This window comes from Marmota monax, unplaced genomic scaffold, assembly GCF_021218885.2.
Source record: "Marmota monax isolate L192 unplaced genomic scaffold, Marmota_monax_Labrador192_F-V1.1 WCK01_AAM20220418_F8-fsc00136, whole genome shotgun sequence".
Classification (NCBI taxonomy): domain Eukaryota; kingdom Metazoa; phylum Chordata; class Mammalia; order Rodentia; family Sciuridae; genus Marmota; species Marmota monax.
This window is the reverse complement of record NW_026693905.1, coordinates 4,230,387-4,248,141: the sequence shown is the minus strand read 5'-3', so window position 1 is coordinate 4,248,141 and position 17,755 is coordinate 4,230,387. Positions and strand designations below refer to the sequence as shown.

The 17,755-nt window shown below is 32.2% G+C and overlaps 1 protein-coding gene across 6 annotated transcripts in view; it reads right to left on the bottom strand.

Annotated features, from left to right (window-relative positions):
- The window catches only part of Kansl1l (KAT8 regulatory NSL complex subunit 1 like), a 134,940-nt gene that overhangs the window by 88,132 nt on the left and 29,053 nt on the right, over window positions 1-17,755 (bottom strand). For 4 of the 6 annotated variants that reach the window (XM_058585188.1, XM_058585191.1, XM_058585189.1 and 1 more), the window contains exons 3-4: window positions 7,871-8,012; window positions 1,359-1,379 (exon numbers count right to left, since the gene is read on the bottom strand). In XM_058585188.1, coding sequence (XP_058441171.1) covers window positions 1,359-1,379; window positions 7,871-8,012 — 163 coding nt within the window. The remainder of the gene's footprint in view (window positions 1-1,358; window positions 1,380-7,870; window positions 8,013-17,755) is intronic. The other 2 variants (XM_046462874.2, XM_046462880.2) reach the window with 1 other exon arrangement.

Sequence of the window (17,755 nt, the reverse complement as noted above, 5' to 3'; positions counted from 1 at the left end):
AGATGGGAATGCAGGTAAAAAAAATCAACGGAAAAAATAAAACATATAGAAACAAACCTATAGATATAGATATAGATGATATATATAGATAGATAGATATAGATATAGATATAGATAGATAGATAGATGGCCAATTGATTTTTTTACAAAGATAAAAAGTTAGTAAAATGGGCAACATGGTATTTTTATGGAATGGTGTTGAATCATCCAGATATCAGTTTAGAAAATCAATCAGCAATTCTTCTGTTGGGATGTACTTAGGTTCTCCTAACTCTAAACATACATTAAAATTAATTCAAACTAACCATGGAACTATGAATAAAATCCAAAGCTTTTAAGATACTTTAGGAAAAAACATAAAGAAAAATATTTGCTACCTTTGTTATCTTTGTGTCTTAGAAAGGACACAGCACAAAAAATAAAACAAAATAACTGACAGACTGGATTGCATCAAAATTAAGAAATTTGCCTATTGAAAGACACAATTAAGGAAATGGAAAGGGAAACCATATGGTGGAAGAAAATATATGTCTGACAAATGATGTGTTCATAATATACAAAGTACTCTGATGACTATAATAAGTGGATTACAACTCAGTTAAAAGATGAGCAAAAGATTTAAACAAATACTTCGCAAAAAAACAGTAAATGAATAGTGTTAGAAAATCCTCTCCATCATTAGTCATCAGAAAATAAAATAAAATCAATGAAACCAAAGAGATACCATTATACTTTCATCAAGTTGACAAAATGTAAGACTAATAGTGCCATGTGTGAAAGGAAATATTCATACCTTATTGGCAACAGTATAGAGCATTATAGTCACTTTCAAAAACAGTTTTGCAGTTTTCTTAAAGATTTAAACCTACTTTCTATGACCCAATAATTCTACCTTTATTTTATCAAGGAAAATAAAATGTATGGCTATGCAAAAACTTATAAAAATATTTATTTACTAGCATTTACTCATTGTATGCTAGGTTGAGATACACCTTCCAGCTAGGTATATCTAGCTACAAAGAAGCTAAATGGGATTCCTACAAAGAAGCACAATTCTTAGTGATAATCTCACAATAATAAATAAAAAAGAAAAGATAATCTATATGTATAAGAGCCAAAGGCCATCACAAACCAGAAGTTTGCTCAAAACTGTAAACAACCCAAATGCTAATGAGTCGATAAACTAACAAATTGATAAATATCCATAAAATAGAATACTATACACTAAGGAATAAAATATTAATGCATACAAAATCATGAATCCCAAAATGTTATGCCATTTTCAAACAAAATAATGTGTGCTATGAGTCCAGTAGTTATAAAAAACTACAAAAAATACAAATATGGTCTATACTTACAGAAAATATATCTGAGGTTTCCTGGGGCATCACAGTGGGGAGTGGAGGAGATTGGGGAAAGGTATGAAGAGAAGGAGACAGAAAACTCAAATTACTAAAATCCATGATTTAAAAGGAAATATCACAACAGACACTATAGAAATACAGAAGAAAATTAAAAACTATTTTGAAATTTTGTACTCCAATAAATAGAAAATATCAAACACATTGACAAATTTCTAGAGTCATGTGATTAACCAAAGTGAATCAGGACAATATACACAGGTTAAACAGATCAATTTCAAGCAATGAAATAGAATACACCATCAAATACCTACCAACCAAGAAAAGCCCAGGACCAGATAAAATCACAGCTGAGTTCTAAAAGACCTTCAAAGAAGAAATAATACCAATACTCCTCAAATTATTCCATGAAATAGAAAAAGAAGGAACACTTCCAAATTCATTCTATGAGGCTGATATCACCCTGATTCCAAAATCAGACAAAGGCACATCAAGGAAAGAATACTTGAGATCAATATCTCTAATGAACATAGATGCAAAAATTCTCAATAAAATTCTGGCAAATCGCATACAAAACATATTAAAAAGATAGCGTACCACAATTGAGTAGGGTTCATCCCAGGGATGCAAAGTTGGTTCAACATATGAAAATCAATAAATGTAATCCATCACATCAATAGATGTAAATATAAGAATTATGCAATCATCTCAATAAATGCAGAAAAAGCATTCAACAAAATACAGCACCTCTTCATGTTCAAAACACTAGAAAAACTAGGGATAATAGGAACATACCTTAACATTGTAAAAGCAATCTATGCTAAACCGCAGGCCAACACCATTCTGAATGAAGAAAAATTGAAAGCATTCCCTCTAAAAACTGGAACAAGACAGGGATGCCCTCTTTCACCACTTCTATTTAACACAGTCCTTGAAACTCTAGCCAGAAAAATTAGACAAATGAAAGAAATTAAAGGGATAGAAATAGGAAAAGAAGAACTCAAAACTATTTCACTATTTGCCAATGAAATGATTCTATACTTACAGGACCTGAAAAATTCCACCAGAAAACTTCCAGAACTAATAAATTAATTCAGCAAAATAGCAGGATATATAATCAACACCCATAAATCAAATGCATTTCTATACAGCAGTGATGAATCCTCCAAAAGAGAAATTAGAAAAACTACCCCATTCACAATAGCCTCAAAAAAAAGAAAAAAAAAACTTGGGAATCAACTTAACCAAAGAGATGAAAGACCTCTACAATTAAAACTACAGAACACTCTAATAAAGAAATTAAAAATGAACTTAGAAAATGGAAAGATCTTCCCTGTTCTTGGATAGGCAGAATTAATATTGTCAAAATGACCATACTACCAAAGGACTACACAGATTTAATACAATTCCAATCAAAATCCCAATGACATTCCTCATAAAAATAGAAAAAGAAATTATGAAATTCATTTGGAAAAATCAAAGATCCAGAATAGTCAAAGTAATAACATTTACAGCAATTAGAGAAATGCAAATCAAAATTACTCTAAGATTTCATCTCATTCCAGTCAGAATGGCAGTTATTAAAAATACCAGCAACAATAAGTGTTGGTGAAGATGTAGGGGGAAAAGGCACACTCTTGAACATTGGTGGGTGGGACTGAAAATTGATACAATCAATCTGGAAAGCAGTATGGAGATTCCTTAGAAATCCTGGAACGGAACTATCATTTGACCCATCTTTCTCACTCCTCAGCATACACCCAGAGAACTTAAAATCATCATACTATAGTGACACAGCCATATTAATGTTTATAGCAGCACCATTCACAATAGCTAAATTATAGAACCAACGTAGATGTCCTTCAATAGATGATGGATAAAGAAACTATGGTATATACACATAATAGAATATTACTCAGCATTAAAAAAATAAAATCACGGCATTTGCAGGTAAATGGATGGAGTTGGAGAATATGATGCTAAGTGAAGTAAGCCAAGACCAAAAATGAAAGGCCAAATGTTTTCTCTGATAAGTGGATGCTGATCCTTAAGGGGGCTAGGGGGGCATGGGAGAAAAGGAGGAACTTTGGATAGGGCAAAGGGGAAGGAGAGGAAGCTAGGGAGTATGGGGGTAGGAAAGATTGTGGAAAGAGATGGATACCATTACCCTAAGTACATGTATGAAGACACGAATGGTATGACTCTACTTTGTATACAGAGACATGAAAAATTGTGCTCTATTTGTGTACTATGAATTGAAATGCATTCTGCTGTTATATATAAGAAATTAGAACAAATAAATTAACTAATTAAAAAAAAACTTCCCAAATTTGAAGAAAGACATGAATACCCAAGGCTCCTAACAAGCTCTAAGTAAGATAAAATCAAAGAGATCCACACAGAAGTAAATTATTATCAAACTAGTGAAACACACACACACACACACACAAAGGAATCTTGAAAGCAACAAGAAAGAAGCAACTTATAAGGGATTATCAGTAATATCATCAACAGATTATTAGCAGAAACCGTAAGCAAGAAAGCAGTGGAGCAAAATATTCAAAGTGCTAAAACAAAGAAACAACAACAAAAAAAATCTTTGCACCAAGAATTCTATATAGTAGTCTCCACTTATCTTTGGTTTTTCTTTTAGCAACTTTAGTTACCTATAGTCAACCATGGTCTGAAACTATTAAATGGAATACTTCAGGAATATGTATGCAAATAGTAACCAAGAAAGAGAAGGGATGGCTATACTAATATCTGCCAAAATAGACTAAATTAAAAAATAAGATATAAAGGGCATAATATATTAATAAAATACAATATAATAAGATATAACAATTATAAACATTTATACAATTAATAATAGACTTCAATATGTATGAAATAAGAACTAACAGAATTGAAGGGAGAATCAAAAGTTCTATGCTAACAGTTGGAGATTTCTATTACCCACTTCTTAATAAAGAACAGAATTAAGTCCACACAGTACTTAAACAATACAATAAGGCAACTGAATTTAACAGACATATGTAGAACTCTACCCAACAACAGCATATAGGTTCTTCTCTATTAAATACGGGACATTTTCCAGAACAGACCATATGTTGAAAAGAAAGATATCATTAAAAGTATATTTTTCAGGGGCTGGGGTTATGGCTCAGCAGTATAGCACTCGCCTCACACGTGCAAGGCCCTGGGTTCGATCCTCAACACCACATAAAAATAAATAAATAAAATAAAGTTATTGTGTCCAACTACAAAAAAAAGTATATTTTCCAACTAGAAGTCAAAATAATAGAAGTAAAACTAGAAAATTCAAAAATTTTGTAGAATGTATACAATATACACTTAAACAACCAGTTGATCAAAGAAAAAAAATCACAAGGGAAAATAGAAAATACTTAGAGATGAATGAAAATGAAAATGCAGCACACCAAACTTATGGAATACAGCGCGAGTAGTGCTAAGGGGGAAATTTATAGCAGTAAACACATTTTTTTAAAAAAGAACAAAAATCTGAAATAACAACCTAACTTTACAAATAAAGGAATTGTAGAGCTGGGGTTGTGACTCAGTGGTAGAGGTCTTGCCTGGCATGTGTGAGGCACTGGGTTTGATTCTCAGCACTGTGTATAAATAAATGAACAAAATAAAGGCCCATTAAAAAAAATAAAGGAATCTCTTTAAAAAACAAAAAACAAATAAAGGAACTGTAAAAAGGAAAACAGTAACCAGTTGATTTTACTTTAAATCAACTTATAACTAGGAAGAAGACTGAGTGAGTAATCAAACATCTCCTAACAAAGAAAAGCTCTGAACTTGATGGCTTTACTGCTTCACAATTAAGGAAAAATGAATACCACCTCTATTCAACATAGTACTAGAAGTTCTAGTTAGGGTAATTGGACAAGAAATAAATGGCATCAAAATTGTAAATAAAGAAGTAAAATTATCAGTTTTCAGATGTTGTAGAAAATCCTAAAAATTCCACAAAAAACTGTCAGAATTCATAAATTAATTCAGCAAAATAGAAGCCTAAAAAGTTAACAAATGTTACATTTCTATATACTAACAATGAACAATCTGAAAAGAAAATTAGAAAACTCTATTTACAATAGTATTAAAAAGAATAAAATAATAATAACAATTTTTAACCAAAGAGGTAAAAGACTTATACAAGGAAAACTACAAAACATTACTGAAAGAAATTAGAAATTGAAATACATCTCATTTTCATAATCTGAAAGACAATATTTTAAGATGTTAATATTATCCAATGTAATCAACAGATTCAATACAATCCTTATAAAACTCCTACAGCATTTTTACAAGGAAAAAAAATCCTAAAATTCACATAGAATCCCAAAAGACCAATAGCCAACAAAATATTAAAAAGGAACAAAGATAAAAGATTCACATTTCCTGATTTCAAAAACTTCTATGGCAATCAAAACAGTGTAGTAGTGGCATAAAGGCAGAGATGTAGACCAAAGGAAAATAATAGGGAACTCACAAACTGTATATTTGCATATTAGTCATTTGACAAAGATACCAAGATCCTTCAATGGGGAAAGAACTGTTTTCATCCAGTGGTCCTGGGAAAACTGGATATTCACACACAAAAGAATGAATTTGGAGGCTGGGGATATGGCTCAAACGGTAGCGTGCTCGCCTGGCATGCATGCAGTCCGGGTTCGATCCTCAGCACCACATACAAAGAAAGATGTGTGTTTGCCGAAAACTAAAAAATAAATATTAAAATTTTCTCTCTCTTGCTCGCGCTCTCTCTCTCTCTCTCTCTTTAAAAAAAAAAGGATTAAGTTGGATCCTTACCTAACACCACATATAAAAACTAACTGAAAGTGGATTAAAGACCATAGTATAAGACCTAAAACTATAAAACTCCTAGAAGAAAACAGGAAAATCTTCATGACATTAGATTTGGTAATAATTTATTAGACAGGGCACCAAAGCCACAGTAAAAATACAAAAAAAAGGACAAACTGGACTTGATTTTAAAACTTACAAATTTGGGCATCAAAAGTATATCAACAGAGTGACAGGACAGATTGGGTGGGCATGGTGGTTCAAGCCTGTAATCCCAGCAACACTGAAGTCAGAGGCAGGAGGATTGCGAGTTTGAGGCCATCCTCAGCAAGTTAGTGAGGCCCTAAGCAAGTCAGCAGGACTCTGTCTCAAAATAATAAAAAGGACTAGGCATATAGTTCAGTGGTAATGTACCCCTGGGTTCAATTTCCAGCACAGGGAAACAAAATAGCCCCAAAACAAACAAAAAACAGAGTACAAAGACAACCACAAAATGGGAGAAAATATTTGCAAATCACATATTGGATAGGCAATTAATAGACAAAATATATCTATAGAACCTGTAAAACTCAACAACTAAAAGTGAACAATCCCATTCAAAATGGCCAAAGGGCTTAAATTGTTCTCTAAAGAATATATACAAAGGGCCAATAAGCATATAAAAATGTAAACATCATTTATAATTAGTAAAATGAAAACCAAAACTATAATGGGACATCACCTCACATCCTTTATGATATCTAGTATTAAAAACAAAATACACCAAAAAAAATAGAAAATAAATGTTGGTGATGATTTGGAGAAACTGGAACCAATGTGCACTGTTGGTAGAGATATATACTGATATAGGCACTCTGGAAAACTGCATAGTGGTTCTGCAAAAAATTAAAAATAGAATTACTGCAGATTCAGCAATTCTGAATAACGGAAAACAGGGCTTTAAAGAGATACTTTTACCCATGTTTGTAGCATACTTACAGTAATTAAAATGTGGAAGCAACACAAGTGTCCATCAGTGGATGAATGGATAAGTAAAATGTATATACTCAAAATGGAATATTATTCAAGATTTAAAAAGGAAAACATTCCTAACATATGCTACAATGACAACGAGACTTGCAGACATTATGCTAAAGGGAAATAAGCCAGTGAAAAAAAAGGCAAATACTTTAATGATTCCACATATGTGAGGTACTCTGAATAGCCAAAACGAGACACACATGGTTGCCAGGAGTAGAAAAGGGAGAAATGGATAGTTGTTATTTAATGGGTATAGATTCTTAGTTTTAAAAGATGAAAAAACTTGTGGAAATGGATACCTATTATTATTAATGTAGTTAATGCCACTAAACTGTACACAGAAAAATGATAAAAATAGTAAATTCTGATAGGTGCTTTTTGCCATAATAAAAAATTTTGAAAAAAAAGTATATCATTTCTATTAACTAGAATTCAAGAAAGAAGTTCTCTATTGCTAAGAAAGTATTATAAATGATATTACTGCATGCAAAGGCTTCACAAATCTAGGTTTAATTTATACTAATTAATGTATCAAAAATATTTACATAAACTAGTTACACTTAGAAAACTTTGTAAAGCTTATTTTGTGTAATGAAATGAGTAAAAACTAAAACAGTAACATTTTTTAACCAAAAACGGAAAAACACAAACAATACCTTGGAGGCGCGGATTTGCCTGTGAACGTCTGTAAGTTGTTGAATTTTGTATTCTAACTCTGAAATCTGGGCTTGAAGCCAAGTCCATCTGCTGCCAACTCTTGCTCTGTCTACAAGCCACTTCCATTCAGTACTACAGTTACTGTGAATAAAGACAAACACTGTTACTCAAAGCACAAAAGCAGTCAAGTTTCACAGAGACACTTAATAACTTCCTTTACTCCTCTCATAAAATCTAATTTCCTTTACAAAACATCCAATTACATGAAGGGAGACTGGCAGATTGATTTCTTATCAAAGAAAAAGATTTAATTTCCTTACCTTTCCATCCTACGAATACTTGTTTTTATTCAATATCATGTACTCAAGAGTAGGATGATCCTGCTGCAATGTAATACTTGATCACCGAAAAGGGTTTAAATAGGGTGGGCCAGCAAAGAAAAGGAAAATGAATGATACTATCAATGCCAGGTAAAATCTGTTACACAAGGTTTTTATATGTAAGAAGATGTCAAATACTGGACAAGCCATTAGAACTAGATTTAAATCCATGCAGCAAACTGTAGAATACTCAATTTAACTATATGTAATTTTCATTTGCTAAAACAGGCATCACTATTAACTAATTACTTAAATCAATTGACAAAAATTATCAAATATATAAATGCTATGCTACATTTCAAATAAACATGCTAATTACAGGTCTTAAGACATTTATTAAACAGCTTGTTAAAACTCTGGTTCCCAAGATTTGCAACCTAGAGACCACACAAAATTAATATAGAGCTATTCTTACACACATATTTAAAAATAAAGATTGCATACTAGCTCCTCCTAATTTTTTTTTTTGTGTGTGTGTGTGACAGGGCACTGTTCTAACCTATAGTTTATGATATTAAAAATTATTTCATGAGGGGCTGGGGTTGTGGCTCTGCAGTAGAGTGCTCATCTAGCACATGTGAGGCCCTGGGTTCGATCCTCAGCACCACATAAAAATAAATAAAATAAAGGAATTATGTTCAATTACTTCTAAAAAATAAATTAAAAATTTATTTCATGAAAATATCCCAAACCATTCCACAATTATTTGGTTCCTTTCTTAAATGTATTATTGTTGTTGTTGTTGTTGTTATTTGGTACTGGTTTTTGACCCAGGGGCACTTTGCCATGCTACATCCCCAGCCCTTTTTATTTTTTATTTTGAAACAGGGTCTCACTAAATTGCTGAGGCTAGCCTCAAACCTGCAATCCTCCTGTCTTAGCCTCACAACTTGCTGGAATTACAGGTGTGGGTCTGTACAAAACACTTGCATAAAAAAATGTATAATACCAAAAGTGAATCATAATGTTAATTATGGACTTTGAGAGATAATTATGTGCCAATACAGGTTCATAAATTATAATATGTATAATGCACTCTGGTGTGAGACATTGATAATGGAGGATGTTGTGCATTTGTGGGGACCACAGGTATCTAGGAACTGAACTTTTCACTCAATTCTGCTGTGAATTAAAACTGCTATAAAGTTTACTGGGCTGGGGTTATGGCTCAGCGGCAGCACACTTGCCTGGCATGCATGAGGCACTGGGTTCAAGTCTCAGCACCACATCTAAATAAAGGTCAATCAACAAATATTAAAAAAAAATAAAAATAAAAATAAAGCTTATTAGTTTAAAAATGCACTTAACTATAAGGAAATGTCTTTCATATAAAGTTTAACCAGAGAAAGCATTTATTTATTTATTTTTTAATTTTTTTTTTGCAGTGCTGGGGATTGAAGAAACCATTTACAGATCATTTGCTGTCAGACAAACAGAAGCAATTATTGAAACTTTGCTATAAGAATTTATCAATTATAACAGGACATTATATAGGTATTTCCAGAAGATTACTTAAAAATATTCTTATTGTATATAATGTGACTGAAAATACCATAACCCTTAGAATTTTCTTGGTATTATTAATCAGTTTAAAGTTTTTACTGTGATTTTATAAGTTGACACTAAAAAAAAAATCACATTTTCATAAATATAGAAAAAATGAAAGAGAATGCATATTTAAAATTTACTATTCAAAAATAATGTTTAGTAACACTAAATACCAATTATGAAATTTAGAGAAGAAGCAAGGGTTATACCATGCAATACCTTGCCCATGTGATGGTAAAGTATTTAGATTTTAATGCAAACTGGAAAATATTGGCAAACCAGTAACAAATTTTTTTCCCAAGCATTCTGGCTACTAGGTGGACAAAGCATTATAGTGGGACATGAGAGGAAATGAGAAAACTAAAATGTAACTAATAATCTGATTGTGGTATGAATTTTATTTCCAAATATTTCATGTGCTACCCTGTATTTTCTATACTTCCCTGCACTTAGGTAGCAACCATGTGAAACCAATCAATGCAGCTGGGCAGTGGCACACACCTGTAATTTCAGCAACTCAGGAGGCTCATGTGGAAGGATCACAAGTTTGAGGCCAGCCTGAGCTCTTTAGCAAGAACCTCAGCAACTTAGCAAAATCCTGCCTCAATATAAAGAATAAAAAGGGGTTGGGAAAGAGATCAGTGGTAAATACCCCTAGGCTTAGCTCCCAGTACCAAAAAAGTAGAAACTTTAAAAAGTCACTAGCGTAGGTAGTAAAGCTAGGTGGTATAGGGCTCTAAGAACATATTATCATTATGTAGTAAGAGGAGGATCATAACCCAAACCTCACTGGGCTTTATGTAAGCCACCATAAACATCTACTATGTTAAACCACTGCGATTAGGAAGGTAAGTTGTGACTCAATATGTCTATTGCAACCAAAACACTGAATATGAATATGGTTTGGACTGGGATAAGGAAAGGAGACAAAAAATAAGAGGATGGATTAAAGGTTCATTTTAAAGTTGGCAGGACTTGCAGAAGTATGGTGTGGAAGTAAACATGGGGAAATCAGAAATAATTTTATACATTCTTTCACTAAATTTTGTTCCTGCCAGGCATAGTGGTATATAGGAACTGAACTTTTCACTCAATTATGTGAGAATTAAAACAGCTCTAAAAATAAAGTTTATTAGTTTAAAAATGCATTTAACAAATTTCATTTCCAAATATTTCATGTGCTACTCTGTATTTTCTATAGTTTCCTGCAATTAGGTAGCAACCATGTGAATAGTAATGATCATAGGCTGTAAGCAAAAGTGGCACTGTCATTTTCAATCTACTTGAGGACCTTGAAAACCAATCAGTGTAGCTGGACAGTGGCACACCTATAATTTCAGCAACTCAGGAAAAAAAAAATGGCTTGCTTTTTTTCTCCTTATTGTACTTCTGGTAAAGATATTCTCATGCTGAAATTATATTACAAAACTAAATTTTATGTTCACACATTATACTAACAAATCAAGCTGAAATGAAGTTTCTATAGAAGATAATTTATCCCACATGTAAATAGGAGTGAATAAGATATGTTCATTAACGCTTAAGAATAGTAAACAAATTCTCCCACCAAAAATATTCCCTTGCTTGAAAATGATTTTCTTAAAAATAAGGTTGTAAACATATAACAGATAAGTATGTAGCTAACTTACTCAAAGCAGATTAACACTTGGTATACCCTAAAGTTAAAACATGTTTTATGTAGCAACTTACATAACCAGTGTAACATAACTCGCAGTGTAACTAACACAACATAGCTGATGCAACAGCAAACTTATAAGATTTGAGGTATATCCAGAATATCCAGACACCCCAATTAGCATATAAAGATTGGCCTGCCAGATCACTATGAACATTGACTCCTACATGTCTCTGGACCATGCTGAACTGATCACAAACCACCACATGCTGACCATATGGTGGGATTCCTACCTCTAGTAAAGATAGGGGCAAAGACATCTATGAGTAGACACCACCTGGGAAGTGAGAGACCAGACAGTTCCCCAAAATGTAGCATATGCCTTCAATCCCCATCCTTGCTTGCTTGTAGTCACCACTTAACTTGCCGAAGGAAATAAGTACAAGCTGGTAAAGTAGTTTTGAGTACCATTTTTTTTTTTTTTTTTTGGTATTAAATACCTGTTAACATCTTAAACCTACATCTGTTTTGACCTTAAAGTGTGATACCTCAGAATAAGGCAAAGCTTTCCAATACCACAGCTTAGATTACCAAGAATTAAACAGACAAATATATAAATTAATTTTTCCTTTAACAGATTTTGCTAACTCATTAATACAATGAATGTTCAAAATATGACTGAAAATCAAAAGAGAAGATCCAGTTGTGAAAAATGACAATTCCAAGAAAAGTAAAAATTCATCCTGAAAAAAAAAAAGGGCCAAACTTCCATGGAATTAAGATCCTTTAGATCAGGGGTTGGCAAACTTTTTCTGTAAAGAAGCGGATAGTAACTATTTTAGGCTTTGTGGGCCTTATAGTCTCTGTAACAATTACTCAACTCTTCCCCTATAGCATGAGAACAGCTTCAATGATAGTAAATGAGTGTGTGTGGTTGTGTTCCAATAAAACTTACTAAAAACAGGGAATGGGTCATAGTTTTCCAATCCCTGATGTAGTGTATCTTTTCATATGCATCTTTGCTTCTCAAGGGATTATGATTTCTTTTTTATATGTATTTTTATTTATATTTTTTTTAGTTGTAGTTGAATAAAATACCATTATTTATTTATTTTTATGTGGTGCTGAGGATCAAACCCAGAGCCTCGCACATGCTAGGCGAGCACTCCACCACTGAGCCACAACCTGCCCACAATGGGATTATAATTTCCTTTGATAATATTCCTATGCAATTATTCTGCCCACATTTAATTCAGTTTTCTTATTATTATTGATACAAGTCCTGTATCAGACTATATGTATTGGAAACTTTGTCCCAGTCTATAGTTGTTTACATTTTTTGTAACAGTGTCTTTTGAGAAGCAAGTGATTCTAATTTTGATGTAACCCAATTTACCAAATATTTTGTGGCTAGTAAATTTTGCCTAACACAAAGTCATAAGGATTTTCTCAAGTTTCTAAAATTTCAAGAAGTTTTAAAGTTTTGACTTTGAGATCTATAATCCAATTCAAGTTAACTTCTGTGTACGTTGCAAAATTAAGAGTGCAGATTCGACTTTTTAGATAGGATATCCAGTTTTTGAACCATTGTTTGAGAAAAACTTATTATCCTTTGATAGCTGTCTACCTACTCTCCTTCAATAGGTTAACACCATTGTTGGTCAGAAGACTATTTCTGAAAATATTTGCAGTATACACACACGTGCTCATACACACACAATCCTTGGGATATCTATCACCTACCTATCTGTCAATAACTTAGGCAGATACCACACTATTATTATAGTTCAGATTAATTCTTAAAATCCAGAAATATAAATTTTCCATCTTTGTTTTTTCTTAATACTGTTTTGACCATTCTAAGGCAGAAATGAGCTTGTCAACTTCTAATAAAAAACAACAACAAAAAAAAAATCCTAGCATTTTTATTAGGATTGCATTGAATCTATACATCTATTGGTGGAGATACATCTTAATACCAATGTCTTCTAATAAGTGGGTATGGTATATTTCTCTGTGTATTAATACAGTTAGTTTGCCTCAGTTATGTTTTATACACGTTTAAAAATTAACCTCTCCCAGGAAGGGAAACATGCCTATAATCTAAGTGACTTGGGGAACTAAGGCAGAGGATCACAAGTTGGAGGCTGGCCTCAACAATTTAGCAAGACCTTGTCTCAAAATAAAAAATAAAAAAGGGTTGAGGACATAGCTCAGGAGGTAGAGTGCCCTGGGTTCAATATCTAGTAATACACACACACACACACACACACAAATATCTTTGTATTTTATATTATTTTAATATATAACATCCATAAATTGTTTGAATATTAGTACACAGAAATAAAGTTGATTTTTATATGTTTACCTTATATACTATGGCCCTGCTAAATTCACTTTTGAGTTTTAATAGTTTCCTTGTAGTGTTTAGTATAATGCTAATATCAAGTCATTTGAATGAACATTCTTCTTGTCATTAAACTTTTGTTATTAAATATGTTAGCTGTAGATTGTCAATGTGCAACAGATTGAAGAAGTATTCAGTTCTGGTTTGTCATCAATTCTCATAACTTGGTTTGATTTTTGTCATTTATTTTTAGTATCTATAGAAATTATCACATATTGCTTTTCCCTTTTATTTGTTTTTTGAATATTAAGACAACCTTGCTTCCTGGTTTAAATGTGTGTGGTCATGATGTATTTTTATATTTTCTTAGACTTGACTAATATTTCATTAAGGATTTTTTTCTGGTTGTAGTCAAAGGAGATATAGATCTATTGTTTCTTGTTTAAAATTTTTTTATAGTTTTGGAATCAGGCTAATTTTGGCTTCATTAAAAGAGTCCGAAAGTGTTTCCTCCTCCTGTTTTTTAGAGTTCAAAGGATTGGAGTTATTTTTTTCCTTAAATTTCAATAAAATTAGTAAGTAAAGCCATTTGGGTCTGGAATTTCTCTGTAGAAAAAAAAAATTTAATTATGAATTCTATTTCTCTGAATGATACAAGCTATATGGTATTTTCTATTTCTCCTTCTGTCAGTTTTGGTAATTTGTGTTTTTAAGTCATTAGCCTATTTGGTACAAACAGTTGAATTTATTGCCACATAGCTGTTCATAATATCCCTTGATTATTCTATTAATGCTGTATGTTTTTTTTTTCTTTTGGTATTGGGGACTCCAGGGACACTTAACCACTGAACTACATCTCCAGCTCTTATTTTATTTTTTATTATGAGACAAGGTTCTGCTAAATTGCTTAGGCTGGCCTCAAATTTGTGATCCTCCTGCCTCAGCCTCCCCAGTTGCTGGGATTATAGGAGTATGGCATCATATCTGGCTTATTAACCTTTTCAAAGAACTGTTTATGAGTTTCCCTGATTTTTCCATTGCTTTTCTATTTTATTATTCATTGATTTTCTACTCTACCATTTTCACCTTTTATTTGCATTTAGTTTCATTTGCTATAGATTCTATAGCTTCTTAAGTAGGAAAAATAAACCATAGATTTTATTTTGTTTCTAGTATAAGCATTTATAGCCAAAACTTTTCCTATCACAACAACTTAGTAATTTAGTAGCCGAATGATATTTTTTAAAATAGCATAGCATGTTTTAATTATCATTGAGCACAGACATTTTATGGTTTCTTTTCTGATTTCCTCTTGATAGTTATTTTGAAATGTCTGGTTTAATTTTATACTTCAGACACACATACTATTTCTTCTTTGTACAGATCTAAGTTTGATTTTGACTAAGTATGATTTTCCTTCACCCTGAAGATCATCTTTTCAATTTTCTTTAGTGCACATATCCTGACAACTTTTCTCAGCTTTTAGTTTTTTGGAAATGCCATTTTGCCTTTTTTTAAAAACATCACTTCAATGGGTAACAATTAGAGATCATTTTTTTTCTTTAAGCATTTTATATCACTCAATTGTTTTTTGGCTTACATAACGTCTGATGAGAAGTCAGCAATAATTTTTATTTATTGGCCAGTTCTTATGAGTGTCTATTTTCCAGTTAAGCTGAAAAAGTAGTTTTAATTTTGGATATTGTGTTTTCACCAATGAAAGTTTAATGGCTCTTTAATGTATCTTTGATTTCTCATTATGTTCATGTTTTCCTTTTAAGTCCGTAAAAATGGTTACAATAGATAAGTCTTTGCCAATTATTCATCATCTCTATCATTCCAGTTCTGTTTCTGATTTTTCCTCTTGCTTCTTTGCAAGTCTAGTAGTTGGAAATCTTATATACATGTATACATGTGTATGTAAAAAATATATTTTATATCTATGTATATAAACAAATATATGCATATATATATATATGCAAACAAGTATCTAGTGACTGATCCTGTATACATACACACACACATACACACTATAAATATGAATGTTGAATGTGTGGATTTTGTGGTCTTTCCTTAGATGGTGATAATTTTGTCTGGGCAGGTTATTAAATTACTTGCTGTTCAACTTAATCAATTTCACCTTGCTTTTATTAAGCTGTGTTCAAGCAAGTACACAGTAGCCATTATACTAAGTCTGCCATTTAATTGAAGAAAAGTTAGATGGTTTGAAAAAAAATAACCTTCAAATTAACAGTCTGTAGACTTGACCAAATGAGATCTTTGACTGTGATATTTTCACATATAACTAATTACAGAGAGAAGAGCAGAAACACATTTCTGAAGGAACTCCATTAGCAAAAACTATGAAACTAATATAGACTCTCCCTGGGAGACAAATGTGTACCAACAGGAATCAGGCTGAGAATGTAGTACAGCATCCAATAAGGGTTCACTGTAATAACAATTTCAGATATAGTCACAAAGGATAACAGATAAAGAATAATTTCCAAAGAACAAGTTGGAAGATTATGCAGGACAAAGGACCAGGGAGCTTCCTCAAAAAACAAAATTAGGGTCTTACTAAGACCTTACTTTACTGTCAGATCATTATGTCTTCCATTGTAAAAACCACAAACTATCACATGTATTCCTATTCTTCTCTTTCCCCAATGAGAGTTTTTATTGTAGCTTTCTTATCTCTACTCAATCATATAAGAAGCAAAAGGTCAAGAGGGTTAGAAAACATATCTATTAGTTTATAGGTAATTTCATCATGATGAACCACATATGGACTTGATCTAGAAAGGCCTATTCCACCCATTGAATGTAATTTTGCGTTTTCATTCTTGAGTGGTTGGTATATTCTATGTATAAAAAAGGAGTAAATGGATATTTATATTTCAGTGGCCAAAGAAGACAACTCAACACTACTTTTCCCCCTCCCCCCACTCCTGACCCCCATGCCATACTTTACTTTTTGTTAATAGAATCCACTGAGTTTTGGGCAAGCCTTTGGCAGCATGGCTAGAGCCTTATTTGCAGTTAAGAATAACTATGTGACAAAGTCCTCAACAATAAGTTGTGAGCCAAAATAATGTGTGTAACTTCTAGGTCTTGCCCTTAAAACTGATTGAATGTACCCTTCAAAATAACTGGGTATGGAAATGAGATGATGCACCAGTGAATCTGTTTCAAAAACAGGTGAGGGCATCATTCTAAGGAACAGCAAAGCCAATAGGTCCCTGTTGAACCCTGTGAAGCGTATCTAATTCTTAACAGCTGAGAAAAAAATAAATTTTATTTATTTATATGAATATTTCATTTCTATGACAGCTTAGCATATACCTTAATAAGCATCTCTTTCAATAATACTTCACATCACTAGGATCATTTAGGTTAACAATTTCTCATTTAAATTGCTGCCATTAATGGAATATTAAGTCTTACTGACATATGTTAATAAGTTTTAACATTCTCCTATCCAGTTAAATACATACATAGATACTCATGAACCAAATAAAAAACAAAAGTAAAAAATAAATTAAGGTCAGGTGTGGTGGCACATGCCTGTAATCCCTGTGACTTGGGAAGCTGAAGCAGGTGGATTGCAAGCTTGAGGACAGCCTCTGCAGCTTAGCAAGACCCTGTTTAAAAAACTAAAAACAGCTAGTGATGTAGCTTAGTAGTAAAGCATCCCTGGGTTCAATCCCCAGTACCAAAGCATAAAATAAAATAAATTTTTAAAAAACACAGCTAGGAAATCTAGAAATTCTAGCATGAAAATAAACTAAATTAAAGAATAAGGTTTAGTATGTTTAAGGGAAATTTGAGAACTTAAAATGGGTTCTTAAAAGGAAGTATAAATGAAAAGAAACAATACAACTTGATATATTTATACAATTTGGCTTAGAAATGTGATAGAATCTACGGTCAACTGCCTAAACTGAAATCTGAAATTCTCAGTATCAGCATA